The sequence below is a fragment of the Eubalaena glacialis genome, chromosome 2 (genome assembly GCF_028564815.1).
Source record: "Eubalaena glacialis isolate mEubGla1 chromosome 2, mEubGla1.1.hap2.+ XY, whole genome shotgun sequence".
Taxonomy (NCBI): Eukaryota; Metazoa; Chordata; class Mammalia; order Artiodactyla; family Balaenidae; genus Eubalaena; species Eubalaena glacialis.
The window spans coordinates 20,503,044-20,526,503 of record NC_083717.1 but is presented as its reverse complement, the minus strand read 5'-3'; the positions used below and the strand labels follow the sequence as shown (position 1 = coordinate 20,526,503).

Genomic DNA, 23,460 nt, shown 5'->3' with positions numbered 1-23,460 from the left:
CCCGTTCAATTTTACAGTCCAGAGTGGAGAAAGTGATGGATGGAACAAAGTTAGACTGGGCCACAGCAGAAGCTCTTGCCCTAGGCTCATTACTTGCTGAAGGTAAGACATTTCTGTGTAGCTGCACAACGGGTAGGGGGTGCTTTATATGACATTTCTTATATGTGACGCCTGCAGTTTTGAGTTACAACTACCTTGTATTGTTTTTATTGACTAGAGAGGTTCTCAAACGTGTTAACTTTTCTTACCTGAAAACATTATTTAATCTTGGTATAAGTCATGTTGACAATCTTCATCAGCGAACAGACTATGGAAACAAAGGACTCAGTGCTGGATGTATTGGAAAGATATTTTTCTTTAAAAATTGTAGGACAAATGATGACTCTTCACTCTTAATTAGACTACGGAGTTTTGAATATAGGACAGGTATATTTTAAGAAGGATAATCTATTGTCCTAAGGACAGTTCTCAGGATGAGCTGATGTATAAGAATTCAGGGTCACCAGGCCTTACAGGCCTTATTATTACTTAGGTTATTCATGGGAATCTGGATTTTTTTCTTTTCCTTCTTGCTTGCTTTAAGGTTTTAATGTCCGTCTGAGTGGCCAAGATGTTGGCCGTGGAACTTTTAGCCAGAGGCACGCAATGGTTGTTTGCCAGAAGACCGATGACACCTATATCCCCCTGAACCATATGGACCCTAATCAAAAGGGGTTTCTAGAGGTAGGCTGTTTTATTATCTAGTATAAACCTCAGGTGTTGGTGATTATAGCTACAGGCTTCTTAGACCAACTAGAAACAGATGTCGGAAACTTTGGGTTCAGTCCTTTTTGAAATAAAGGGATGCTGACTGGGTAGACAATGCCAGTGTATGCACTTGGAGTGGAAGTAACAGACTAGCGAGTAGACTAGAGCTGTTTTACTCTGGCTACTTATCTGTAATCATGTAAATGTCAAATGGGTGTTCATTTTGTCAATCCAAAAAATTGATTATATAACCTGCTCGTTGCTGAATTCATTAAAGTGAGTCGAAGATGTGGATAATAAGCCAACATTTCTTGCCAACTTAAAAAAAAAACCCACTGACTTAAGGTTACTTTATTCCCTAGGGTTTAGCGGGCTTGATGAATGTATCCATTGCCGTGTATTTCTCTGTGCCAGTTGCTGAGTTAGATTCATTAGAGTCAAGAGCAGGGCCTGGGTCTTTTCGTTTTTGTTTCTCCAACAACTAGCATAGTGCCTGACACATGGAGTTTATGAAATTATCCTTTAAGGTACAATTAGTGGTGTGTCATCTTTTTTCCTACTCTAGCCATTTGTTTGAGAGTATTGGGTTCACTGATACTCTTTTTTTTTTTTCAATAAATTTATTTATTTTATTTATTTATTTTTGGCTGTGTTGGGTCTTTGTTGCTGCGTGCGGGCTTTCTCTAGTTGTGGCGAGCGGGGGCTACTCTTTGTGGTGGTACGCGGGCTTCTCATTGCGGTGGCTTCTCTTGTTGTGGAGCACGGGCTCTAGGCGTGCAGGCTTCAGTAGTTGTGGCTCACGGGCTCTAGAGCGCAGGCTCAGTAGTTGTGACCCACAGGCTTAGTTGCTCCGCTGCAATGTGGGATCTTCCCAGACCAGGGCTCGAACCCATATCCCCTGCACTGGCAGGTGGATTCTTAACTGCTGCGCCACCAGGGAAGCCCAATACTCATATTTTTTTAAAAAATTCACTTTGTCAAAAGCAAGCTTCCAGGACAGTTACTTAAAGGACATGCAGCTCATCTTTTCTTTAAGTTAGTCTAAAATCCCCTCCTTGATCAGTATCTAGACTGGTGACCTAGATACTGAAACATTTCGTATTTTCCCCACCCAATGTCTTTTATTGATTTGTGATTTGATATATAGTATCAATTAATTTTGAATATTGCTATTTAGAAAGCCCCAAGTAAACGTCTCACATCTGTTATGGGGATACTGTCAAAGATTTCATTTATTATCTAACGCTTTGTCCTTTATATGAAGACCCTGGGGGGGACTCCTGCTTGATCTTGGTATTGAGAGTAGTTGTAGTTCCCTGAGCAGTGGCTCGTCTTTATTGTGTGTATGTCGAAAATTCTGCAACTGATCAACCTTCCCTTATCAATAATGGCTTCTGGGAAGGGGTAGAGGCCATGGCAGCCTCAAGAAAGCAGGTTACCAGGTTGTATGTTTTCCCCAACCCTGTTGGGTGTGTCAATCTATTTATTTTCTTTCTGTCCACCTACTTTTTTTTTTGGCTGCACAGCGCGGCATGTGGGATCTTAGTTCCCCGACCAGGGATTGAACCCATGCCCCCTGCAAAAGAAGCATTGTGTCCTAACCACAGGACCACCCGGGACTTCCCTGTCCACTTACATTTAAACTATCATTTTGTGTATTATCTATATTTACAGGCCATCTTAAATAATTTTTGGAATAAATGAAAGCATTAATAGGTTCAACAAATTAATGTAGATAAGGGTATACAAGTATATGAAGTACAATAGATGCATAGGAAAAGGGGCAGCTAGGTTACTTGGGGATTAAAAGGAAGAGCTTTAGAGAGGAGGCCAGATTTGAGCTGGGACTTGAGGGACATTTGGAATTGCCTAGTCTAGTAAATGTAGGTGGACACAGTAGTGCATACATAAGCTGTGAAGTAAGAGGCCCTGACCTCATGCTCAGGGAACTACATATAGCTTCATGTGACTGGAGTTTAAGCTGCAAAGTGGATACAGAAGTAAAAGAAGAGACGGGCCAGTCAGGACTACCCACGTTGTGAAAGACTTTGAGTGTTATGTAAAGAGAAACCATGGAGGAATTTTGAACAGGTGATCAGTTTTCCATGTTAGAAAGAGCACTCCTGATGATACTTTGGAAGCCTGAGCTGAAGAAGGGTGAGACTTAGGACAATTTCTAAGGAGGCTTCTCAGTCATCTAGGCAGGAAATCCTGGAGCTGTGAATTAGGGCAATAGCAGTGCAGAGGGGAGATGGGGCCAAGATTTGAGAACTAGTCAGAAAACAACAGCTATCGGACTCAGTGGTAGGTGTAGGGAGTGAAGAAGACCAGTCCTGGTTATCTCCTAGCTCCCTGACTAGGACAGCTGGCATATGATGATGGCATTTACCCAAATAAAGAGTAAGGGAGAGGAACAGTTGTGGTAAGGAAAGATGATGGACTAAGTTTTAGACATTAAACTTTGACATAGATATTTCAGGTAATTAGATATGTATGTCTGGAGTTAATGAAGGAATCTGGTCTTGGATGTCTATTTGGAAGTCATCAGGGTGCAGGAGTGTTTGAAACCACAGGGGTGGGAGAATCTCTCTGGGAGAGAGCAGACTGAGAACAGATAGGTCCTGGGAAAAACAACTTTTAAAGGGCTGGCAGAGGAAGCATTTTCCCAAAAGAGCATCCGGAAAGGCAGGAGGAGAACTTAGAGTCCCTGTGTCATCGAACTTAAGGAGGGAGGAATCTGAAAAGAGGAAGAATAACATGGCCATTGGATTTAGCAACTGGAAGGTCAAGGTTGACCTCCTCTAGAGCTATTTCTGTGGAGTGGGGAGAGCAGAAGCTAGATTGTACTAGTTGAAGGGTAGACAGGGGTTCAGGAGGTAGAGACAACTAGATTAGATAATTCTTTCTAGAAGCCTAACTGTTAAAGGAAGCAGGAGCTAGAGAGCACTGGCCAGGGGAATATTCCTTGTTTTTTGGGTTTTTTTTTTAATTTATTTTTTTGGCCGCACCGTGTGGCATGCGGTATCTTAGTTCCCCGACCAGGGATCGAACCCGTGCCCCCTGCATTGGGAGCACAGAGTATTAACCACTGGACCCCCAGGGAGGTCCTTTCTTGTTTTATTTTTAAGCTTTTGATTGTTCATTTGCAGAGAGGAGAAAGCCAGTGAGGAGAGGTTCAGAAAAAAGGAGTTTGGTGATGAGCCGAGTGAAGAAGCAGAGAAAAGGTTTGGATTAGAATATGAGTGGGTGTGTCAGCCTTGGGTAGGAAGAGAGATGGGGAATGAGGTGAAGACGCAGAGGTGCAAGTAAAGCACTCAGTTCAAATCCCGTTGACAACAGACTCATGGATCTGAGAAATATAGTGTCTCTTTTCAAGTTAATGTCTTATAAAGATCATAATTAAAATCAAATAGAAATCAGGAAAGGTAAACTATGCATAATCCCGCCATACATTATCTGTTTTCATTTTTTGTTGTTGTCATTGAGTGCTTATCCGTATAAATTATGCATTTTTATAGTTGTAATCATAGTGGAGATGAAATTTTTTTCCAGAGTTTTTTTTTATTAAAAGCTTTATTGAGATAAAACTCATAGAATTCAACATTTCAATGTGTGCAATAAAGTGGTTTTCAGTGTATGCAGTGGTGCAACCATCACCACTATCTAATTTTAGAACATTTTCATCACCCCTAAAAGAAACCCATACTTATTAGCAGTCACACCCCATTCCTTCCTTCCCTCAGCCCCTGAAACCCACTAATCTACTTTCTGTTTATATTGATTTATCTATTTTGGTCTTTTTATATAAATAGACTCATAAATATGTGGCTTCTTGTGACTGGCTTCTTTCACTTAGCATTGTATTTTCAAGGTCCATCCATGTTGTAGCATGTGTCAGTAGTTTATCCCTTTTTGTTGCCAAGTACTGTTCTATAAATATGTAACTTAAGGACTTCCTTGGTGGTCCAGTGGTTAGGACTCTGTGCTTCCACTGCAGGGGATGTGGGTTTGATCCCTGGTTGGGGGAAGATCTCATATGCCTCGCAGCATGGCCAAAAAAAAAAAAAAAAAGTAACTTAAAAAAATTTTTTTAGAAAAATGTTGAAACAAACACAAAATTACAAAAAAGTTGGATGTATAATGCAAAAGGAACTTTTTCTCATTCTGAGACATTTGAGCCATCCAGATGGAAACATCAGGTTGCCAGCCTGATGCCCTACGTGTGTATTTCCTACAAACTAGGTCATTCTCCTACATTACCCCAATGCAACCATCCAAGTCAGGAAGTTAACACTGAGACATGAAGACATCTGGTCCACAAACCCAGTTCAGAGTTGTGCTGCCTTGAACTGTCACATCTCTTTAGCCTCTTCAGAGATGTAATTTTATGTTCTGCTGTTTTAATCTTAACATATGGTGATGATTCTTTTGCTTTATCATGCAAACAGGATATTAGAAAAATGGATTCCGAAAGGTAGGCCTTTTTCAAGTAACTTTCCCCCCCTTTGTTTGTTTGTTTGTTTTTAATTAATTTGTATTGGAGTATGGTTGCTTTACAATGTTGTGTTAGCCTCCACTGCACAAGAAAATGAATCAGCCATACACATACAGACATCCCCTCCCTTTTGGACTTCCCTCCCATTTAGGTTGCCACAGTGCATTAGGTAGAGTTCCCTGTGCTATGCAGTATGTTCTCATTAGTTGTCTATTTTATACATAGTACCAATAATGTATATGTGTCAATCCCAGTCTCCCAATTCCTCCCTCTCCACCTCTTTCCCCCTTGGTATCCATACATTTGTTCTCTACGTCTGTCTCTATTTCTACTTTGCAAATAAGATCATCTATACCATTTTTCTAGATTTTTAAAAATATTTATTTATTTATTTTTGACTGCGTCAGGTCTTAGTTGCAGCACATGGGCTCTTCGTTACAGCGCGGGCTTCTCTCTAGTTGTGGAGCGTGGGCTCTAGAGCGCAGGCTCAGTAGTTGCGGCACGAGGGCTTAGTTGCCCCATGGCATGTGGGATCTTAGTTCTCCGACTAGGGATCGAACCCACGTCCCCTGCATTGGAAGGCAGATTTTTAACCACTGGACCACCAGGGAAGTCCCTCCCCCCACTTTGTTTTGTGACATTTTTTAAAAAGCTCTTATGACACCAGTTTACTCTCAGCTCCAAAGGTGGGGCATCTGAGAAGTTAATTTTGCTTCTCCTTCAAGAAAATCTTTAATGCCCATATTCCAACCTTTTGTATGTCTTCCTCTGTTTGCCCCAACTTTTCCCACACACATCACTCATGGAGAGCAGGAGATGTCCTCTCTCAAAGGGATGTGGGGATGAATGAAAGCACAGTTGCCCTCACGGCCCTCCTCCCTTTTGAGCAGTTGGTACCGATGTGATGCTTTACCTTTACTGATTCACATCCCATCTTCCCTGCATGACGGTTCTGTTCTCCTCCTTTGCCCTAGGTCAGCAACAGCCCACTGTCGGAAGAGGCCGTCTTGGGATTTGAGTATGGGATGAGCATCGAAAGCCCTAACCTACTGCCCCTCTGGGAGGCTCAGTTTGGCGATTTCTTCAACGGTGCCCAGATCATCTTTGACACGTTCATCTCTGGAGGTTGGTGTTGGCCTATGGGTGTGTAGTGGACGTGTGGCACCAGCCTCACGGGGACAAATGACAGAAAAGGGGCCATAACTGCTTATGAGACTCCTGTGTACCACGGCATCCCCCCACTCCGAGAGTTGGGAGCCTGTTCTGTCATCCACTGGGGCATGGCAGCTATCAGGCAGTTAAATAAGCTGCCAGGAAGAGCATGTAAGTCCTCTGTCAGCAGGAGGGCTGTGTCTCCTGGGGAATGTGCTTGGCTGTAGTGAATGGTGCAATGAAAATGGTTTTGGGGGTCCAGCAACAAACTAACATGTGTCTCACAGCCCAGTCGCCCCGGGCTGTCCTGCACCTGCGTTGTAGCGTTCTTACTCCCACTGCTGCTTTGCAGGTGAGGCCAAGTGGCTCCTCCAAAGCGGCATCGTGGTCCTCCTTCCTCACGGGTACGACGGGGCTGGACCAGAGCACTCATCTTGCCGAATAGAGCGTTTCTTGCAGGTATGTCCACTGCCTTCTGGATTCCACGAAATGTTTCCCTGCGCTCTAGGTGCTTTGAAATAGAACTGCCTCCTGCAAATACCTAATGTGAACCTTGGACTATAAGACATTGTAGTATTCGAATGAAACAGATTTAATGCAATGTCAATCAATATTCCTTGGAAATGTGATGCCTCAAGCATGTTAGTGTCACGGTTTTACGGCAATGAAAGTGCTTCTTTTTTTTTTTTTTAATATTTATTTATTTAGGCTGTGCCGGGAGTTAGTTGCAGCATGCGGGATTTTTAGTTGCAGCATGCAGGATCTTTAGTTGCGGCATGCGGGCTCAGTTGCGGCATGCATGCGGGATCTAGTTCCCCGACCAGGGATGGAACCTGGGCCCCCTGAATTGGGAGTGTGGAGTCTTACCCACTGGACCACTCAGGGAAGTCCCTGAAAGTGCTTCTTATGTGGCAAATATCAGTAGTTTCTGAGTCAAGCTGATCATCGGAGTCATCTAGGGGCTTTTTATAAACAGAGATACAGGGACCAACCCCAGATCTAAGTAGTGATAGTATTTTTATAAAATGATTCGTGACCATTAAAAAATGTTAAACAACAACCCAGAAATTACCATTGTTATCTTTTGGTAAGAATCATTACCAATGCCTCTTTATGCATATTTCTAATATCTTACTATGAAAAATTTCAAACATACAGAAAAGTTGAAAAAACTTTACAGAGAGTATTCATATGCCCACTTGCTACATTCCACCATTAATATTTTATTATATTTGTTTTATCATGTTTCTATTCATCTGCCATCCCTCTGTCTATCCATAAATCCATATAATTTTTGGATGCATTTGAAAGTAAATGGAGACATCAGTACACATCACCCTAAGTACATGAATATCATTAATTATCTTAGCATACAGACAGATAAAATATATAGAAAGGTGATAGATTAGTGGATAGGTAGACAGAACAGTAGCTGGATAAATGGATATAACTGGTTGGTTGGTAGATAATGACAGAGAAATCATTTCATAAAAATTAGATTACAGAAATAAATTGGAGGTAAATTAAAGAACTAGCTGTGAAATACAAAACTACAGTTTTTCAAAGAAATATAGGAAACGAGCATGCAAGAGATACAGTTTGGGAGTCATCAGTTTCTAGATGACATTTAAAGTCATGAGACTAGATGAAATTATCAAAAGAATGAGTACAGTTAGAGAAGAGAAGTTGCCCCCAAACTGAGCCCTGGGATAGACCAGCAGTTAGAGGCTGCAGGGAAGGAGAACACAGGAGGCTGAGAAGGAGCAACCAGTGAGGCTGGAGGAAGGTCCTAGAAAGCAAGTGAAGGATACATGTTAAGGAGGACATATCAAGGCCAATCAGGATAGGACTGAGAATTAGCCGTTGGATTTAGCAATAAAGGGTTCATTTGGTGGTTGGTAACTGCGGTTTGTTTAGGTGGAGTGGTATTAGGAGTATATGGAAGGAGGAAAGTTTAACTCTTTTGAAAAGTTTTGCTGCAAATAGAACAAGGAAGTGGGAAATTTGCACCAAGAGAGGTTCTTTTTGCTTTTGTTTTAAAGATAGGAGAAATAACAGCATGTTTGTATGCTGATAGGGATGATCCAGTAGAGAAGAAAATATTGACATAGGAGAGAGAGTAGAATGACTGGAGTGATTGCCTTGAGAGAGCAGGATGGGCTGGTGTCCACTGCACAAGGGATTGGATCAGCTCTAGACAGCAGCATGGCAGGTTCATCTATGGTAATAACCAGAAGGTAGAGAATACAGTGCAGATGATAGAACATGGTAGATGTTGTGGTGAAGGTCTGAGGAGATACTCTTGGGTCATTAGCTGAGAATGATGATGGAGGAGGAGATCCTGGGTTAAAGCTGTGAAATAGTCATCTGGAAGAGGAGGAGAATGAGTGAATTAGGGAAATAGAAGATAATAGTCTAAGAGCATTGAGGGTCCACTTAAGATTCTTGGTCAAGATTTTAAAGTGAGATCCATCAGTGTGATTGTGTGTTTTCTCCAGCTTCATTCCCTGCATAGGTGCAGAAATGAGACAGATGGAAAGTTGAGATTAACTCGGCTTGTGGTTTGGAGTGAAAAAATGTCAAGGGAGTTAAGGGTGTATGCCAAAGAATGATTGTAATGATTGACTATGGAATTTAGCTTAAGTAAGGAGGAGGGAGGAGATGTGAAGGGTGAAGGCCAGTGAAAAGGTGATAGGATCAATATGTTGGTGGTATTGATGAGGCTGAAGGATTGATGGAGTCAAAGTGTTAAAGGGAATTGAGCTAGAAAGGTAGGAAGTGGTGGTCAGAGTGGAATGGATAAAGTAGAGCTTATGGAGAGATCCCTGTCATTGAAACCAGGATGTAGCCATGGAAATGGGTTGTTGAGGTAGGATGGAGGACAGAGTGATTGGAGGACAGGAGTTCAAGGAACCAAGTTGCCAGGGTTTTGAAAGGATCATCTACATATGCATTAAAATTACCAAGTCCATGTTAATAATTTTCTCAAACCTACTTCATAGGATTACTGTGAGGCATAAAGAGTCAATATATGTAAATGCTTAGAACAGTAATCGACATTTATATGTTTGCTGTTTATTATTTTTATTATTATCGTTTCCTGTGCTTGCACTGGGATTACCTCAAGCTCTTTGTTTACACTACTAATTTTATTTTTAGCCCTGCAAAAGAATTAATATCGATATGTAAAGTGAAGAGTGTTTGCTGTTTATATAAGCACTTGCTTACTTCATCTTCTTTCATTGTGATTATCTCAAGCTCTTTGTTCATGCCATTCCTTTTTTGTCCTGTCTGTTCTGCTTCTTGATGTTTCTTATTTATTTATTAGATTTGTAATGGTAGAGTTTGGTTCTCACTTGGTTTTCTTGGCATTGCACTCACCTTTCTTATCTAATTCTATTGTGTTATCTTTAAGACTATCTGCCCTTTAAAACATTGTTGTTTTTTAAAATTGTGGTAAGAGCACTTAACATGAGACCTACCCTCTTAACAGATTTTTAAGTGTGCATTGCAATACTGTTGACTGTAGCTACTATGTTGTACAGCAGATCTCTAGAACTTATTCATCTTACATAACTGAAACCTTATACCCCTTGACTAGCAACTCTCCATTTCCCCTTCCCCGCCCCTGGCAGCCACTGCTCTGCTTTCTGCTTCTATGAGTTTGACTATTTTAGATCGTTCATATAACTGGAATTGTGCAGTATCTGTATTTCACTTAGCATAATGTCCTCAAAGCTCATCTGTGTTACTGCAAATTGCAGGATTTCCTTCCTTGAATAGGCTGAGTAATATTACATATATAGATAAATATACCTATATACCACATACCACATTTCCTTTATCCATTCATCCGTAGATGAACATTTAGGTTGTTTCCACATCTTGGCTATCATGAGTAGTGTTGCAATGAACATAGGAGTGCTAATACCTCTTTGAGATCCTGATTTCAGTTATTTTGGTTAAATACTCAGAAGTGGGATTTCTGGCTCATACAGTAATTCCATTATTGACTTTTTAAGGAGCCCCCATGCTGTTTTCCATAGTGACTATACCAATTTACTTTCCTACCAACAGTGTACAAGGACTCCCTTTTCTCCACATCCTTGCCAATACTTATGTCTTTTGTTAAAATTGGCTGCCTTTTGCCTGCTATGTTCCTTTCTTTTTGTGCCCCCCACCCCTTATAAAAAGTTATAAGGGGCTGTATAATATTTACATTGTTGCTATATCATTTTATTTCATCTTGTCTTTGATTATTTAGGGCAATCCTTCAAAAACCTTATAGTTTCCCTGAGAGGGTGTGGGTGAATTCCCCTTAATTTTCCTTCCCGTTTGGTACCAATTTACCTTCTTAGAACAACAGTTGAGAATAATCTCCAGTACATGAAGCCTGAGGACATGGCGCAGGAGGACATAGCTCTGCTGGACAGAGGGTTTTTCTGCTAAATTCCGGTGTCCCTTCTGAGATTCAATAGCTAAGCCCATACAAGGGTCCACTCCCTGGCCAGGGCTGTGTATCCCTTCCATGGGCCTCTCTTTCCTTGGCATGTCCTGGCCCTGGAAGCGGCAAGCCTGGCAGCCCCATCTGCCTCCACTGAATTCTGCAGGGGCTTCAGCCCTAGATTTTGCCTTTATTTCCCCACAGTGCCACTCACACCCTGTCACCAAATTGGAGGAGCCCAGTAAAAATCTCGGGATTTTGTCAACTCACTCACTTTCCTCTGTACTGCTTCTTGATCAGGTTAGGAGCCATGCCTCAAGTTTCTGTCCCAGCAGGATCTTCTGAGATTTCATTCCTTGCCCTCAATTTTTCAACCTCGTTAGCTGTTCTTGTTCTTGTCTCTAAAACAAACTATACTTACATTTATTCCATCAGGAGAGTGAGATTCGGATAGTGCATCCTTCCAACATCTTCACTCCACGGTCATCAGCATCTGTATTTTTCAAAAAGTCTCCTCCAGATGCTTCTTTTTTTTTAATTTTTAATTTTAATTTTTTTTGGTCATGCCACACGGCTTGTGGGATCTTAGTTCCCTGACCAGGGATAGAACTCGGGCCCTTGGCAGTGAAAGCTCCAAGTCCCAACCACTGGACCACCAGGGAAGTCCCCACCTCCACATGCTTCCTGCAGTCAGCTGTGTTTGGAAAGAACCACGTTAAAACACACAGACTTGGCCGATGGGGAGCCATCAGGCTTCTCCTCTGGTGAATTCTTCACAGGTCATAAATTTACCTTCTGGTCTTTTTCTATAATGAAGAGCCACATCTCTTCTCCTGCTCATCGAGAGCCCCGTGTCCCCCGTAGGATAGCCTGTGCCCTTAGGATGGAGTGAGATGACCTTACTGTCTGCTCCTTCCTCTCACTTCCTTCCCAGATGTGTGACAGCGTGGAGGAGGGCGTGGACGGGGATACCGTGAACATGTGCATGGCTCACCCCTCCACGCCCGCCCAGTACTTTCACCTGCTGCGGAGACAGATGGTCCGGAACTTCAGGAAGCCCCTCATCCTTGCTTCTCCGAAGATGTTGCTCAGACTCCCTGTAAGTAGAAAAAGCTGGTTATTAGTCTTTTTCCTCCTGTCATTTTTTTTTTCCCCTGCATTTTCATCTCTTTTCTGTATCTGATTGTAGATGCAAATGACAGAAGCATCTCTTTGGTTTTAGTTGGCCATGCTGCTTTGTCTCTCTCTTTCTCTCTTTTTTTTAACCTTTCAAGAATAACTAGAAATCTAAGTCGCTCTCAGTTTCATTGTCATGAAGGACAGGCATAGCAAATATTATAACCCTGGCATCCCAGTCTGAGCAGAAATAATCTTTTAGGAAAAGTTTCAAAGTCCAAATGGTCTCAGCACTGCTGTGTTGATAGTTGCAAGTTGGGAATTGAAAGTACTTTGATGAAAATGAGTGGTTTTATTCATTGACTTTTATTTAGACTTTTTCTGTTAAATGATTTATCACCGGTAGACTCCATTTCAAACATTGTAACAATATAGCTTATCAATACCTGGCTTTACAAGAGTATATTTTCTCTTGGTTTACCGGAACTAAGTGTTAAGCGCACATGTTTTTTTAAATCACACAAATATGCTAGTTTTCAAGTGGCAGAGTTCAAGATAAGAAACACTGCTAAGCATATATTTATCCCACCTGCTATAATTTTTTTCAGTTTTGTATGAGAGTCTGAATTAGGATTAACATTCGAAAAACCTTTGCATTTATTTGGATGCCACTGCTGAGGTGAACTAAGTCGTTTAGGACTTGGCTGTTTGAGATGATCTTGTGCTTCTCACAAAGGTTAGAGAACGTGTATTTGGAAGTGAGGGGTGTTGAGGGAAGCTGCCAGTGATTTGCCTTCACTGGTTGCCTTTTTTGGAGTTTCTAGCATTTGGAGGGGAGTAAGGTGACCCTTGTTCTCACAGTCGGTCAAGGGTACTTGAGTGATCCCAGAGTGAGCGCCCCCTTAAATTTTGCTCTCCAGGCCCCTCACCTATCTCACCCCAGCCTCAGGGGTCAATAATGAGGAAATGCACTTCAAGTTCTTTCACCAATGGCTGAAAGTTCATTTGTTTGGTCTGCTTATTCTCTCTGTGAACAACCTTGTGAATTTTGAGATGGTTTCATGAGCATCATGGGACATTCAAGACAAACAAATTCAGTCCCTTTATACCATCTTTCTGATGGGGCTGTCTTGACACCGATATTTTGAAACAGCAATTTGAAAGGAGCCAAGTCAAAATGTAAAGTTACTATAATTTTGCTCTGGGTCTTAGTTGCGGCATGTGGGATCTAGTTCCCTGACCAGGGATCGAACCCGCTCCCCCTGCATTGGAAGGCAGAGTCGTAACCACTGGAACACCAGGGAAGTCCTGATCTGGGATTCTTGAACCCAGCTTTCATTGTATCCCTAACGTTGTCACCTGCTCTCTCAATCATAACTAAAAGGACTACAATGATATTAAATATAATGCATGTATATTATTAGGTATTGAGTGAACTATTAGAAGTTTTGTTGAGAATTTCTTTTGCTGTTTGAAACTGAAAATGAGTTCATTTTCTGGCCCTAATGCTCCACCCCTCTCCCCAAGTCTAATATACAACTTATTAAATAAGTGAAGCCTTCCTTGGGGAGCTTAAAAAATATCAACAGCTATCTTATAGACTTTCAAGTGAAAAACTACTCTTATTAAGTAGTCAAATATTTTCATTAAACATGTAAGTCCTTTTGTTAATGGAAAATCAGTACAACCAGTATTGAATTCTGATTTCTTCCTGAAAATTGGATTATTGGTACAAGTGATCTAGCAGAATATAAATAGCCAGCCTTCTCTATCCATGGCCCACTCAGAGATGACTTGCCATGTAGCAAACATGACTCAGGGGTACAGGGAGTTTGTCTGTCAAGTGGTACCAAAATCCTACCCCAGTTTCCCACCTAACTCTGAACTCTGAACTCTGAACCTTTTGATTCCTGCTGTAGGAAGTGGGGACTGACAAAAGGCTCTGGTTCAGAAGGGAGAAAGATTGCCTCTATCACACATTATTTACTAATAAGCATAGCTGAATAGCTAATATTAATTTTTTAGGTTATATACAGTATCCCAGCATCAGTATAGCTGCCCTCAATGGCCTAGTCTAAATGTCATATACCCATTTGGGACTAGACTATAGGGAAACTAGATGATAGCAAAAGGGATCAAATCCCTCACCTTGGCTTCATCAGTTTTCTACTTTAAGTTCTTTGCAACAAGTATTTATTTGCCGCACCACGCAGCTTGTAGGATCTTTGTTCCCCGATCAGGGATTGAACCTGGGCCCTTGGCAGTGAAGGCACTGAGTCCTCACCACTGGACTACCAGGGAATTCCCAAGTATTTTTTTAATTTGGGCACAGTAATAAAATTTCTTTTCATCGTGGAAATATTCATATGTTGTTCCTACTTGTTCTGTTTCGTTTATAAATTATAGTCAAAATCCTAAAAACAGAAATAATTGCCCTAACTCAGCTATTCCGGTTCACAATATAAATTCTATAAAATGTTGTTTCTGATTCCAAAAAGTTAAGGTGTAGTTTTTATTGATAATAAAGTTGAGTCATCACACTGCAATTTTTTTTTTGGCTGCGTTGGGTCTTCATTGCGGTGCACGGGCTTCTAATTGCGGTGGCTTCTCTTGTTGCGGAGCACGGGCTCTAGGCGCGTGGGGTCAGTAGTTGTGGCTCTTGGGCTCTAGAGCACAGGCTCAGTAGTTGTGGTTCATGGGCTTAGTTGCTCCGCAGCATGTGGGATCTTCCTGGACCAGGGCTCGAACCCGTGTCCCTTGCACTGGCAGGCAGATTCTCAACCACTGTGCCACCAGGGAAGTCCCACACACTGAAATTTTGACTGTTAAAATTTATTGTGGCACCAGACAAAAGGCAATGTTACGTAACCTCAGAAAAATAATTTTATTCTGAAGTATACAGAACAGATACTTTTGGGAAAGATATTTTGTTTGTTAGTACATATGTTTACTTATAGTCCCAGGAGAGAATTTTGATACTAGTTCTTGGGAAAGATCCCTGATAAGTAGAAGCATCTTCAGGTCCTTTCCCTTGGTTGATAGATTTGTGGCTTTTTTCTCCCCCTCTCCCTCCTTAGGCAGCTGTGTCAACTCTTCAAGAAATGGCACCAGGAACAGCATTCAAACCAGTCATTGGTGATTCATCTGTGGATCCAAAAAAGTAATCTGTTGTGGAGCTCTGTTTTCATACTCTGCAGTAGATTTGTAGTGAGTGGGAAAACTAGTTCATGTTAAGTGAACCAAGCGACCCAAATCTTCTCTATCCTTATATAAGTCCTTTAAGTTCATGGGGTAGGAGTTAGAATATGCACAGAAGAGTGAATTTTGGAGGCATATGTTGCTCAAGAAGGTTGGCCAGGGCACAGCATGACTGAACCCCACTACAACGCCCCCGCTGCTTCAGTGGTGAAGCATTTAAATCTCTGTGGTCTCCCCCTTTCTTCTGCCACAGTTCTTACTTGAAGATATTCCTCCCCCACCTAACTGTCCCTTTTCTATCCAACAGGGTTAAGAGTTTAGTGTTCTGCTGCGGCAAACATTTCTATGCCCTGCTGAAGCAAAGAGAATCTTTGGAGGCCAGGAAGCATGACTTTGCTATCATCCGAATGGAAGAACTCTGCCCTTTCCCACTGGATTCGTTGCAGGAAGAGATGAGCAAATACAAACATGTTAGAGGTAAAGGGTCCTTCTTATTACCTGAAGTTACCTGAAACCTATTTGAACTATCTCAAATAAAAAGATGGTATGGGAGCAGTGAGAGTTATTAGAAAGTTGAATCTCATGGAATCTGGAGATATGAAAGTAATACAACTGAAGCCAATGTCTCCATGTCTTTTTTGGTGTCCCTTTGGGTGTCCCTTTCGCTCACCCCCGCTTTCGTATAAGACAGCGAATTTCTTGAGTTTGGAGGGAATCAGTGCTATACAGTTGTTTATGATACATCCGGTATAATTGTAAAAGATAAGCCTTTTCAACAGATGGGGCTGGCATGATTAGATATCTATGTGCACCTTATACAGAAATTAACTCAAAGTTGATCATAGACCTCAATATAAAACTATAAAACTTCTAGAAGGAAGTGGATGAAAATCTTCCTGACCTTGGGTTAGGCAAGAAGTTCTTAGACATAACACCAAAAGCACATTCCAGAAAAGAAAAAGTAGATTTTACCAAAGTGAAAAACTTTTGCACTGCGAAAGGCACTGCAAAGAATATAAAAAAGAGAAGCCACAAACTGGGAGAAGATATCTGTAAAACCATATCTGACAAAGGACTCTCCAGAATGTTTAAAGAGCTCTGAAAACTCAACAGTGAGAAAACGTATAATCCAGTTTTTCAAAAGGTGCAAAAGAATTGAACAGTCATTTTACCAAAGAACCAGATGGCAAATACCCATATGAGAAGATCATCAACATGATTAGTGATAGGGAAATGCAAATTAAGCCAAAATGAGATATGGCTACATACCTATTAGAATGGCTAAAACGAAAACAGAACAATATCAAGGACTGATCAGGATGCAGAGCAACCGGGACCCTCATTCACTGCTGGTGGAAATGCAAACTCGTACAGCCACTCTGGAAAACAGTTTTGTCAGTTTCTCTTGCAGTTACACACAGAGTTTCCTTACCACCCAGCAGTCCCACTCCTAGGTATTTACTCAAGAGAAAGGAAAAATCCATATGTGAATATTTATAGTGGCTTTATTCATAATTGCCCCAAGCTGGAAGCAACCAAAACATCCTTCAACTGGTGAATGAAGAAACAATCTCATTGTGCATCCCTACAATATCATGCTCCTTAACAATAAAAGAGAGTGAACTATTGCTATCGGCAAAATCACCGATGGATTTTGCTAATTCACAGAAGCCAAAACCAAAAGGCTGTATACTGTGTGATTCCACTTACCTGATGCTCTGGAAAAGGCAAAACTTCGGGGATAGAGAAAAGATCAGTGGTTGCCAGAGGTTGGGGGTGGGAGGAAGAGCTGAGCACAAAGGGGCAGGATGAGGCAATATTTGGGGTTTAGAGAATTGTTCTGTATCATGATTGTGGTGATAGATACATGACTGTGCATTTCTCAAAAAAAGAAAAAGACAACACTGTGCCGTATTGGAAAGGTAATAATATATTTACTTGAGGATATATGTGTGTGTGTGTATGTATGTATATATGTAACTATGTATGTATATGTGTATATATACATATATAACATGTATAGTATATGTATGTGTATGTATGTGCACACACATACATATATAGTGTGTCTGTGTGTGTAGTATGCTGTATATATTTACTTGAGGTACTGAGATGAACTTTCTTCTTTCATAGATTTTATTTGGAGTCAGGAGGAGCCTCAGAACATGGGTCCTTGGTTTTTTGTTTCTCCAAGGTTTGAAAAGCAACTGGCCTGCAAGGTGACAGCTCTTTCTCTTTTGCAGTGTTTTGTGTGTGTCCCTTTTCTCCTATTGGAGTGCCAACAAATAGGTTTATCCCCTATTATCAGTCCAAAGCTTCTAAAGATAAACTAAAATATAAAACCTAGTTTTAGGCTCCTGTTTCAGACTAAACTGCTGAGTGTTTAGCAAGCTGTATATGTGTACCTACTAGTATCATGTTAAAAAAAAAACAAAAACAATGATTATACTCGAAAAGGTAGAAGACCTACCTGTCGTCTACCTTTCCATTAGCCTACTCAGCATTCTTGTCCCAAAGGCCAGTATCCACGCCCTGGGGGAGGAGAGCGATGAGCCGGCTGGTTTTACAATAACACTTATTCCAGGCCCACCTGCAAAGCTGGCAGACATCGGAGGCCAAATTCTTTGTTATGTCTTAGGAAGAGGAAAACAAGGAGAAGAACAGTTGTGCTTCTGTTTATCTTTCTATTCTGCTTTGATTAAAACTCAGGTCACTTAATACCTGTTTACAGCACTCAAATCATTTTCACCTGTAAATAGTTCTAATTTAGGAAACTCTACAGCTAAAACCAACTCTACAGCTAAAACCAACCAATCTGTCCTAAGAATAGGACAGATTACAGAATATGTCTCACCTTATCATGCGTGGAATTTAGTTTTCAGTTGTGACATAGATCTCCCTGCAATCTATTTTATGTAACACATTATTTTCCAAAAAGGTGATTTCTAGTTAAACAACTTTAACAGAGAAATACATGCACGTCCCTGGGCGAGCTAAGCAGAGCTCTGATCTAGTCCAAATGTCATTGTATTTCTTTTCTGCTCCAACGCTAGCTCCGTCTGGTGAGCCGACCCGCGTTGCCGGTACCTGCTGTAGGAATCGGCAGCGTTCATCTACAGCAGCATGAAGAAGTCCTCGCCAAGACCTTCACCCAATGATGCCCTTCGAAGAAACACTACTTCCTTGTAAGAAAACTGCCATAAAAAGAAAGGCTCGCCTCCTCCACTCTCTCCTCCTTCCATTAGGTGCCACAAAAAGAATGTATTCCTCGAAGATGTTGGGATTGATGAGGACAGAGGAGAGGTTAATCTAGAATACATGGAACAGCCAAAGGAATTGTTCATCAAGACGTGAATCCCACAAGTCACTTTCGTCCTTAAAAGTACCATAGTGTTATATTTTGTTAGACCTGTGTGGGTTGTAGAGCTAGGTCCTTATCCGGATGTTTCCAGACTCGACTCTTTCTAATTAACTGGATATACCCAGGAAAATTTCTTGAGTCTGAACTTATAGCTGCATAGGGATTACCTCAACATTACCTCCCTATTTTCTTGACGCATGTGACTTTCATGAATTTTCCCTTTTTTATTCGAAGTCCTTGACTACCTATATTTTCAATTTATGTCATCTCTGGTACTGCTTTCCAGCCACTGTGAAAAGTGTTTCACCAAACACTATAGCAAAACTGTATTATTCCTGATTTGTGTTCTTCAAGATCACTATTTTACCCGTTATCCTTAAATATAGGTCTTATTAAATATAAACCTCCGGGTGTATGATCCTTTAGCACAGTATTATTAAGCTGAGATATAGTTACGATGAAATTGATTTGTGGTCTACTTTGCCATAGTATCTTTTTTTTTTCCTTAAATTGTTCTTGCCGCGATACCTTAATATTTTTAATTAACTCTGGGTGTCTGATATGGGGATTTCAGCCCCTGGTTGATCATCAGCCTTGCCTCTAAAAATCCCTGCTGTCATATGATGTTAATTTGTGATACTTAAGGATCACTTTAACTTTGATAGCGGGAACTTCCCAACATCAGGCACTTTCTGGATTTCTAGAGGTCACCAACCCACTCCCTTATTCTGAAATTAAGCTTATAACTGGAAGTATAACTAAATATCAGCAAACTGTGTACATTTACATGGCTTGGTGCTGCAGAGCACTACCATGTACCATTCTCATGCTGGGACACTGTTTTTCTCAGAAATGGGGGAAGTACTGGGGCCCTGTAAGACCCTCTCCATTTTTACTGGCAACTTTTAATGTCTTTCAGAATCAATGTATAGGTTGTTCTGGCCACAGCAGTAGATTTGTGATTCATATCTTAAACTTGTACATTAGTGTACTGATTTACCGTTTCTGTAATATTCACATCCCTTTTATTCCTATACACGTGAATGCTTTCTTCCTTCGCCAAGCCTTATAAATCATGTAACTTAGTGCAAGCCTTATAAATCATGTAACTTAGTGCCACGCATGTCAACCAGTAAAATTACAAAGGTCTGTTTAATGAGAAGGGTTATCAATGTTGTATGTTGAACTAGAAAGAAAATAAAAGCACAGTGTCATTTGTTTTTCAGATCTCTCTGTTTCTTGAGTTAAAACATTTCAAAAGTCTGAGCACAAAATGAGATGGAAAACCAGATTTTTTTTTTAGTTGAGATCTCTCCAGATTTCTAACTTTACACCTCACGAGTCTGTTTCCTGTTACATCTCCAACTTGAGCCGTGAAATGTCTTCTGTATCTTAACCTTACTCTCAATCGCCACTGCAGCGTGGATCAGCATTTTGAATTACCTTGCAGGAAGAGGCCATTTGAAGAATTCCAAATCAAATACTCACATAATAAAGAACGGGATAAATATATTATATCAGTAATAAAGTAAAATATTTTAAAAATTGATAATGTGGTATTAATATCCCATTAATATAAATCTATGCTAGAAGCACAGAGTCTGAACCACTGGACCGCCGGGGAAGTCCCCCAAGTTTTCTTTTTTATAAGAACAATTTTGCTCAGTTTTCCTATATTTTCCATACACATACTGTAAGCAAAAATATTCTAAAGTATAGCCGTTTTCGGGCTGACTGTATTACCTTTGAAGTTTTATTATTTAAAAAAATTCCTTGGCTGGCAATAGAAACAGTATCACTTTTGCAAAATTGAAGAAATATGGTTTTAGCAATTAAGGGTTACAAAGGAAGGAAGTCATAGATTAAGAATCAAGACTTTTGGTCAGAGAAAGACAAATACCATATGATATCACTTATATGTGGAATTAAAATATGATACAAATGAACTTATTTACAAAACAGAAACAGACTCACAGACCTGGAAAACAAATTTATGGTTACCAAAGGGGAAAGGGGGTGGGGGAGAGATAAATTAGGAGCTTGGGATTAATGGATATACACTACTATATATAAAATAGATAAACAACAAGGTCCTGCTCTATAGCACAGGGAACTGTATTCAATATCCTATAATAAACCATAATGGAAACGAATCTGAAAAAGAATATATATATGTATGTATATATGATATTGAATCACTTTGCTGTACACCTGAAACATTGTAAATCAACTATACTTAGATTTAAAGAAAGAAGGAAAGAAAGAAAGAATCAAGACTTGGGTCTTGAGGTTCCAAAAGCTTTACCTAATTTCTCTTAGATGTACTTGGATATTTGGTTTACATTTTTCAGCTTCTCAGAGGATTCAGGCTAAAACTTAAATTTTTGGGAAATTTGGACAAAATGTTTAAATCCTCAATATTTGTAACACACTATTACACAAGTAGACAATTCCTAAATTATTCTATGGAAGTAGTAATTCACTGTCATGTTTGTATTTAAATCTGATAAAGCACAATCTAAAGCAGACTGTTAGTTCCACACGGCCAGTTGCAAAATCAGTTAATTTTAGCAAACTTTTAATAAAGGTATACTACTTTAGTGTTGTTTCCCTGTGTCTTCTCTGACTCATATGAAGAACCAGCTATAATGGAACAAAGATAAGAAATGATCCTGTAGGAGTAGAATGGTATTTCCTCAATAAATAGTTTATTGAACACGTGTTGCATATATGGCATTGTTCTGGACATTAGAAACACATGAAATTTAGAGAAAATGGGTTGCCCACTGTCCTCAATGGACTAATAATCTGAGAAGACAAAGTATTTTACATGTAGAGAGAGAGTCTTGCTGAATGTGCTTAAAACAAGGTGGAAGGTCATGATAGAGTGATATTCCTGATAGATGTAGATTAGGTGGCGTCTTGTGGTTATGCAAGGAAAAGTCCTGAGTGGCAAGTAGTAGCAGAAAGACTGAAGAATCTTGGAAAGGGAATTCACAAAAGTTATCTAGGGTATATTCCCAGCTTGTTCCCAGGGTTTATCTTGAACCAGAGAGCTGTCCCAGAGACAGGTAGTAAAGAGAGAACTTTTCTGGTAAGGGGCCTGAGGTGACCTCTAAAAATGGTTCACTATTCACTTGACCCAGAAAACCCCACAAAATCATGCAAGTCAAGAGGTTCAAATCTTCATGTTCACTTTAAGAACACTCGTGAAACTGCCCAGGCCATTAAGGGCATGCATATCCAAAAAGCCACCAAGTATCTGAAGGATGCCACTTTAAAGAAGCAATGTGTGCCATTCTGTTGTTACAATGGTGGAGCTGGTAGGTGTGCCCAGGCCAAAGAGTGGGGCTGGACCCAGGGTCGGTGGCCCAAAAAGAGTGCTGAATTTTTACTGCACATGCTCAAAAATGCAGAGAGTAATGCTGAACTTAAGGGCTTAGATGTAGATTCTCTGGTCATTGAGCAAATCCAGGCGAACAAAGCCCCAACGATGTGGTACAGGACTTACAGAGCTCATGGTCGGATCAACCATACATGAGCTCTCCCTGCCACATTGAGATGATCCTTACTGAAAAAGAACAGATTGTTCCTAAACCAGAAGAGGAGGTTGCCCAGAAGAAAAATATATCCCAGAAGAAACTGAAGAAACAAAAACTTATGGCCCGGGAATAAATGCCGCAAATAATAAATGCAAATAAAAGTTAAAGAAAAAAAAAAAAGAGAGAGAGGTACAGGCCACTCTTCTCCTTCTGTCAATTAGATTTTCAATTTAGTTCATCTTCATTGAAAGGATTCACAAAATTAGTTCACAATCTAGCATCAAAACTGTATTTAAGTCAAACACTTGCAGGTAACTGAAAATGATACAAAAATTAAATAAGACCCTCCCTGCTATCCAGAAGTTTATGGTGTACTAGGGGAGATTAGGCAAGTATGAAAATGACTAAAACAAAGTAGAATGAGAGAAGAATGAAGTCACAGGATGTGCAGTGATGATTATGGCAGATTGCATTTTCCAAAAGGCCAGAGCCATATTTTGTGTCCCACCAGCTCTTCCAGAATCTTACCACATCCCCACCTGGAGGTGGAGTCTATTTCCCTTCCCTCTTGAAGTTGAGCAAGACTTTGTGTCTGCCTCTATAAATGCAATGCACTGAAAGTGATGCTGGGTCACTTCCAAGGACATGCCTTGGTAACCAGCTGCCATGTTGTGGGGAAGCCCAGGCCACATGGAGAAGCCACATGGAGATGTTGGAGCTGACAGCTTCTGCTGAGGTCTTAGCTGACAGCCAGCATCAAATGCCGGACTTGTGAGTGAGAGCACCTTCTGATAATTCAAGTCCCCAGCCTTGGACCTGTTGCAGATGACTCCAAGTGGAGCAGAGACTCATGCAAGCCCAGCCTAAATTGCCATATATATATGCCATATATATATATGTATGTGCGTGTATGTGTATGTACATAACTTTGTTTAAAGACAAACACAGCTGGACACTAAAGTGCTAAGGACAGATTTTATTCAGTAATATACTATGTATTGTATTAGGGAAAGAATCCAGTGTGAATTAAACCCAACTTTGATTTGGACAAAAGTGACTGGCCTTTTAAGAGGAGAGTGAGAGGATAGGAAGAGGGCGGTGAGTGGAGGCTCAGTAGAGTCAGGAAAGTGAAAACTTAAGTGAAAAAAGCTGGAAGGTTTGGTCCATGTGAAACCCATCCAGGTTTGTTAACTGGTGCTAATGGAAGTTAAGCTCCTATCCTTCCACAGAGGCTGGGAGCCAGAGATCCTGCCTTCAAGTGTTGGCTGGAAGAAACGGTAAATTCTTTTGGCGGCCTTGAGCTTTCCCAGGCAGATATTTTAAGGGGGCTATGGACAGCCTAGGGTGGAACTGTGTGGTGCTTGTTCCACCTCTTTATAGGCCAAGGTAAGGCCTAGTGGAAAAA

At 40.7% G+C, this 23,460-nt stretch overlaps 1 protein-coding gene and 1 pseudogene across 3 annotated transcripts in view; both read left to right on the top strand.

The window, feature by feature from the left end:
* The window catches only part of DHTKD1 (dehydrogenase E1 and transketolase domain containing 1), a 51,260-nt gene extending 31,542 nt beyond the window's left edge, over positions 1-19,718 (top strand). For all 3 annotated transcript variants that reach the window (XM_061179412.1, XM_061179404.1, XM_061179394.1), the window contains 9 exons: positions 18-102; positions 584-723; positions 6,217-6,367; positions 6,747-6,853; positions 11,773-11,937; positions 15,032-15,114; positions 15,460-15,629; positions 17,286-17,371; positions 18,206-19,718. In XM_061179412.1, the coding sequence (XP_061035395.1) occupies positions 18-102; positions 584-723; positions 6,217-6,367; positions 6,747-6,853; positions 11,773-11,937; positions 15,032-15,114; positions 15,460-15,629; positions 17,286-17,371; positions 18,206-18,310 (1,092 nt within the window). In that variant the 3' untranslated portion in view covers positions 18,311-19,718. The remainder of the gene's footprint in view (positions 1-17; positions 103-583; positions 724-6,216; positions 6,368-6,746; positions 6,854-11,772; positions 11,938-15,031; positions 15,115-15,459; positions 15,630-17,285; positions 17,372-18,205) is intronic.
* A 1,916-nt stretch (positions 19,719-21,634) lies between these two features.
* On the top strand, positions 21,635-22,188 carry LOC133084854 (large ribosomal subunit protein uL22-like; annotated as a pseudogene).
* Positions 22,189-23,460: the final 1,272 nt, after the last annotated feature.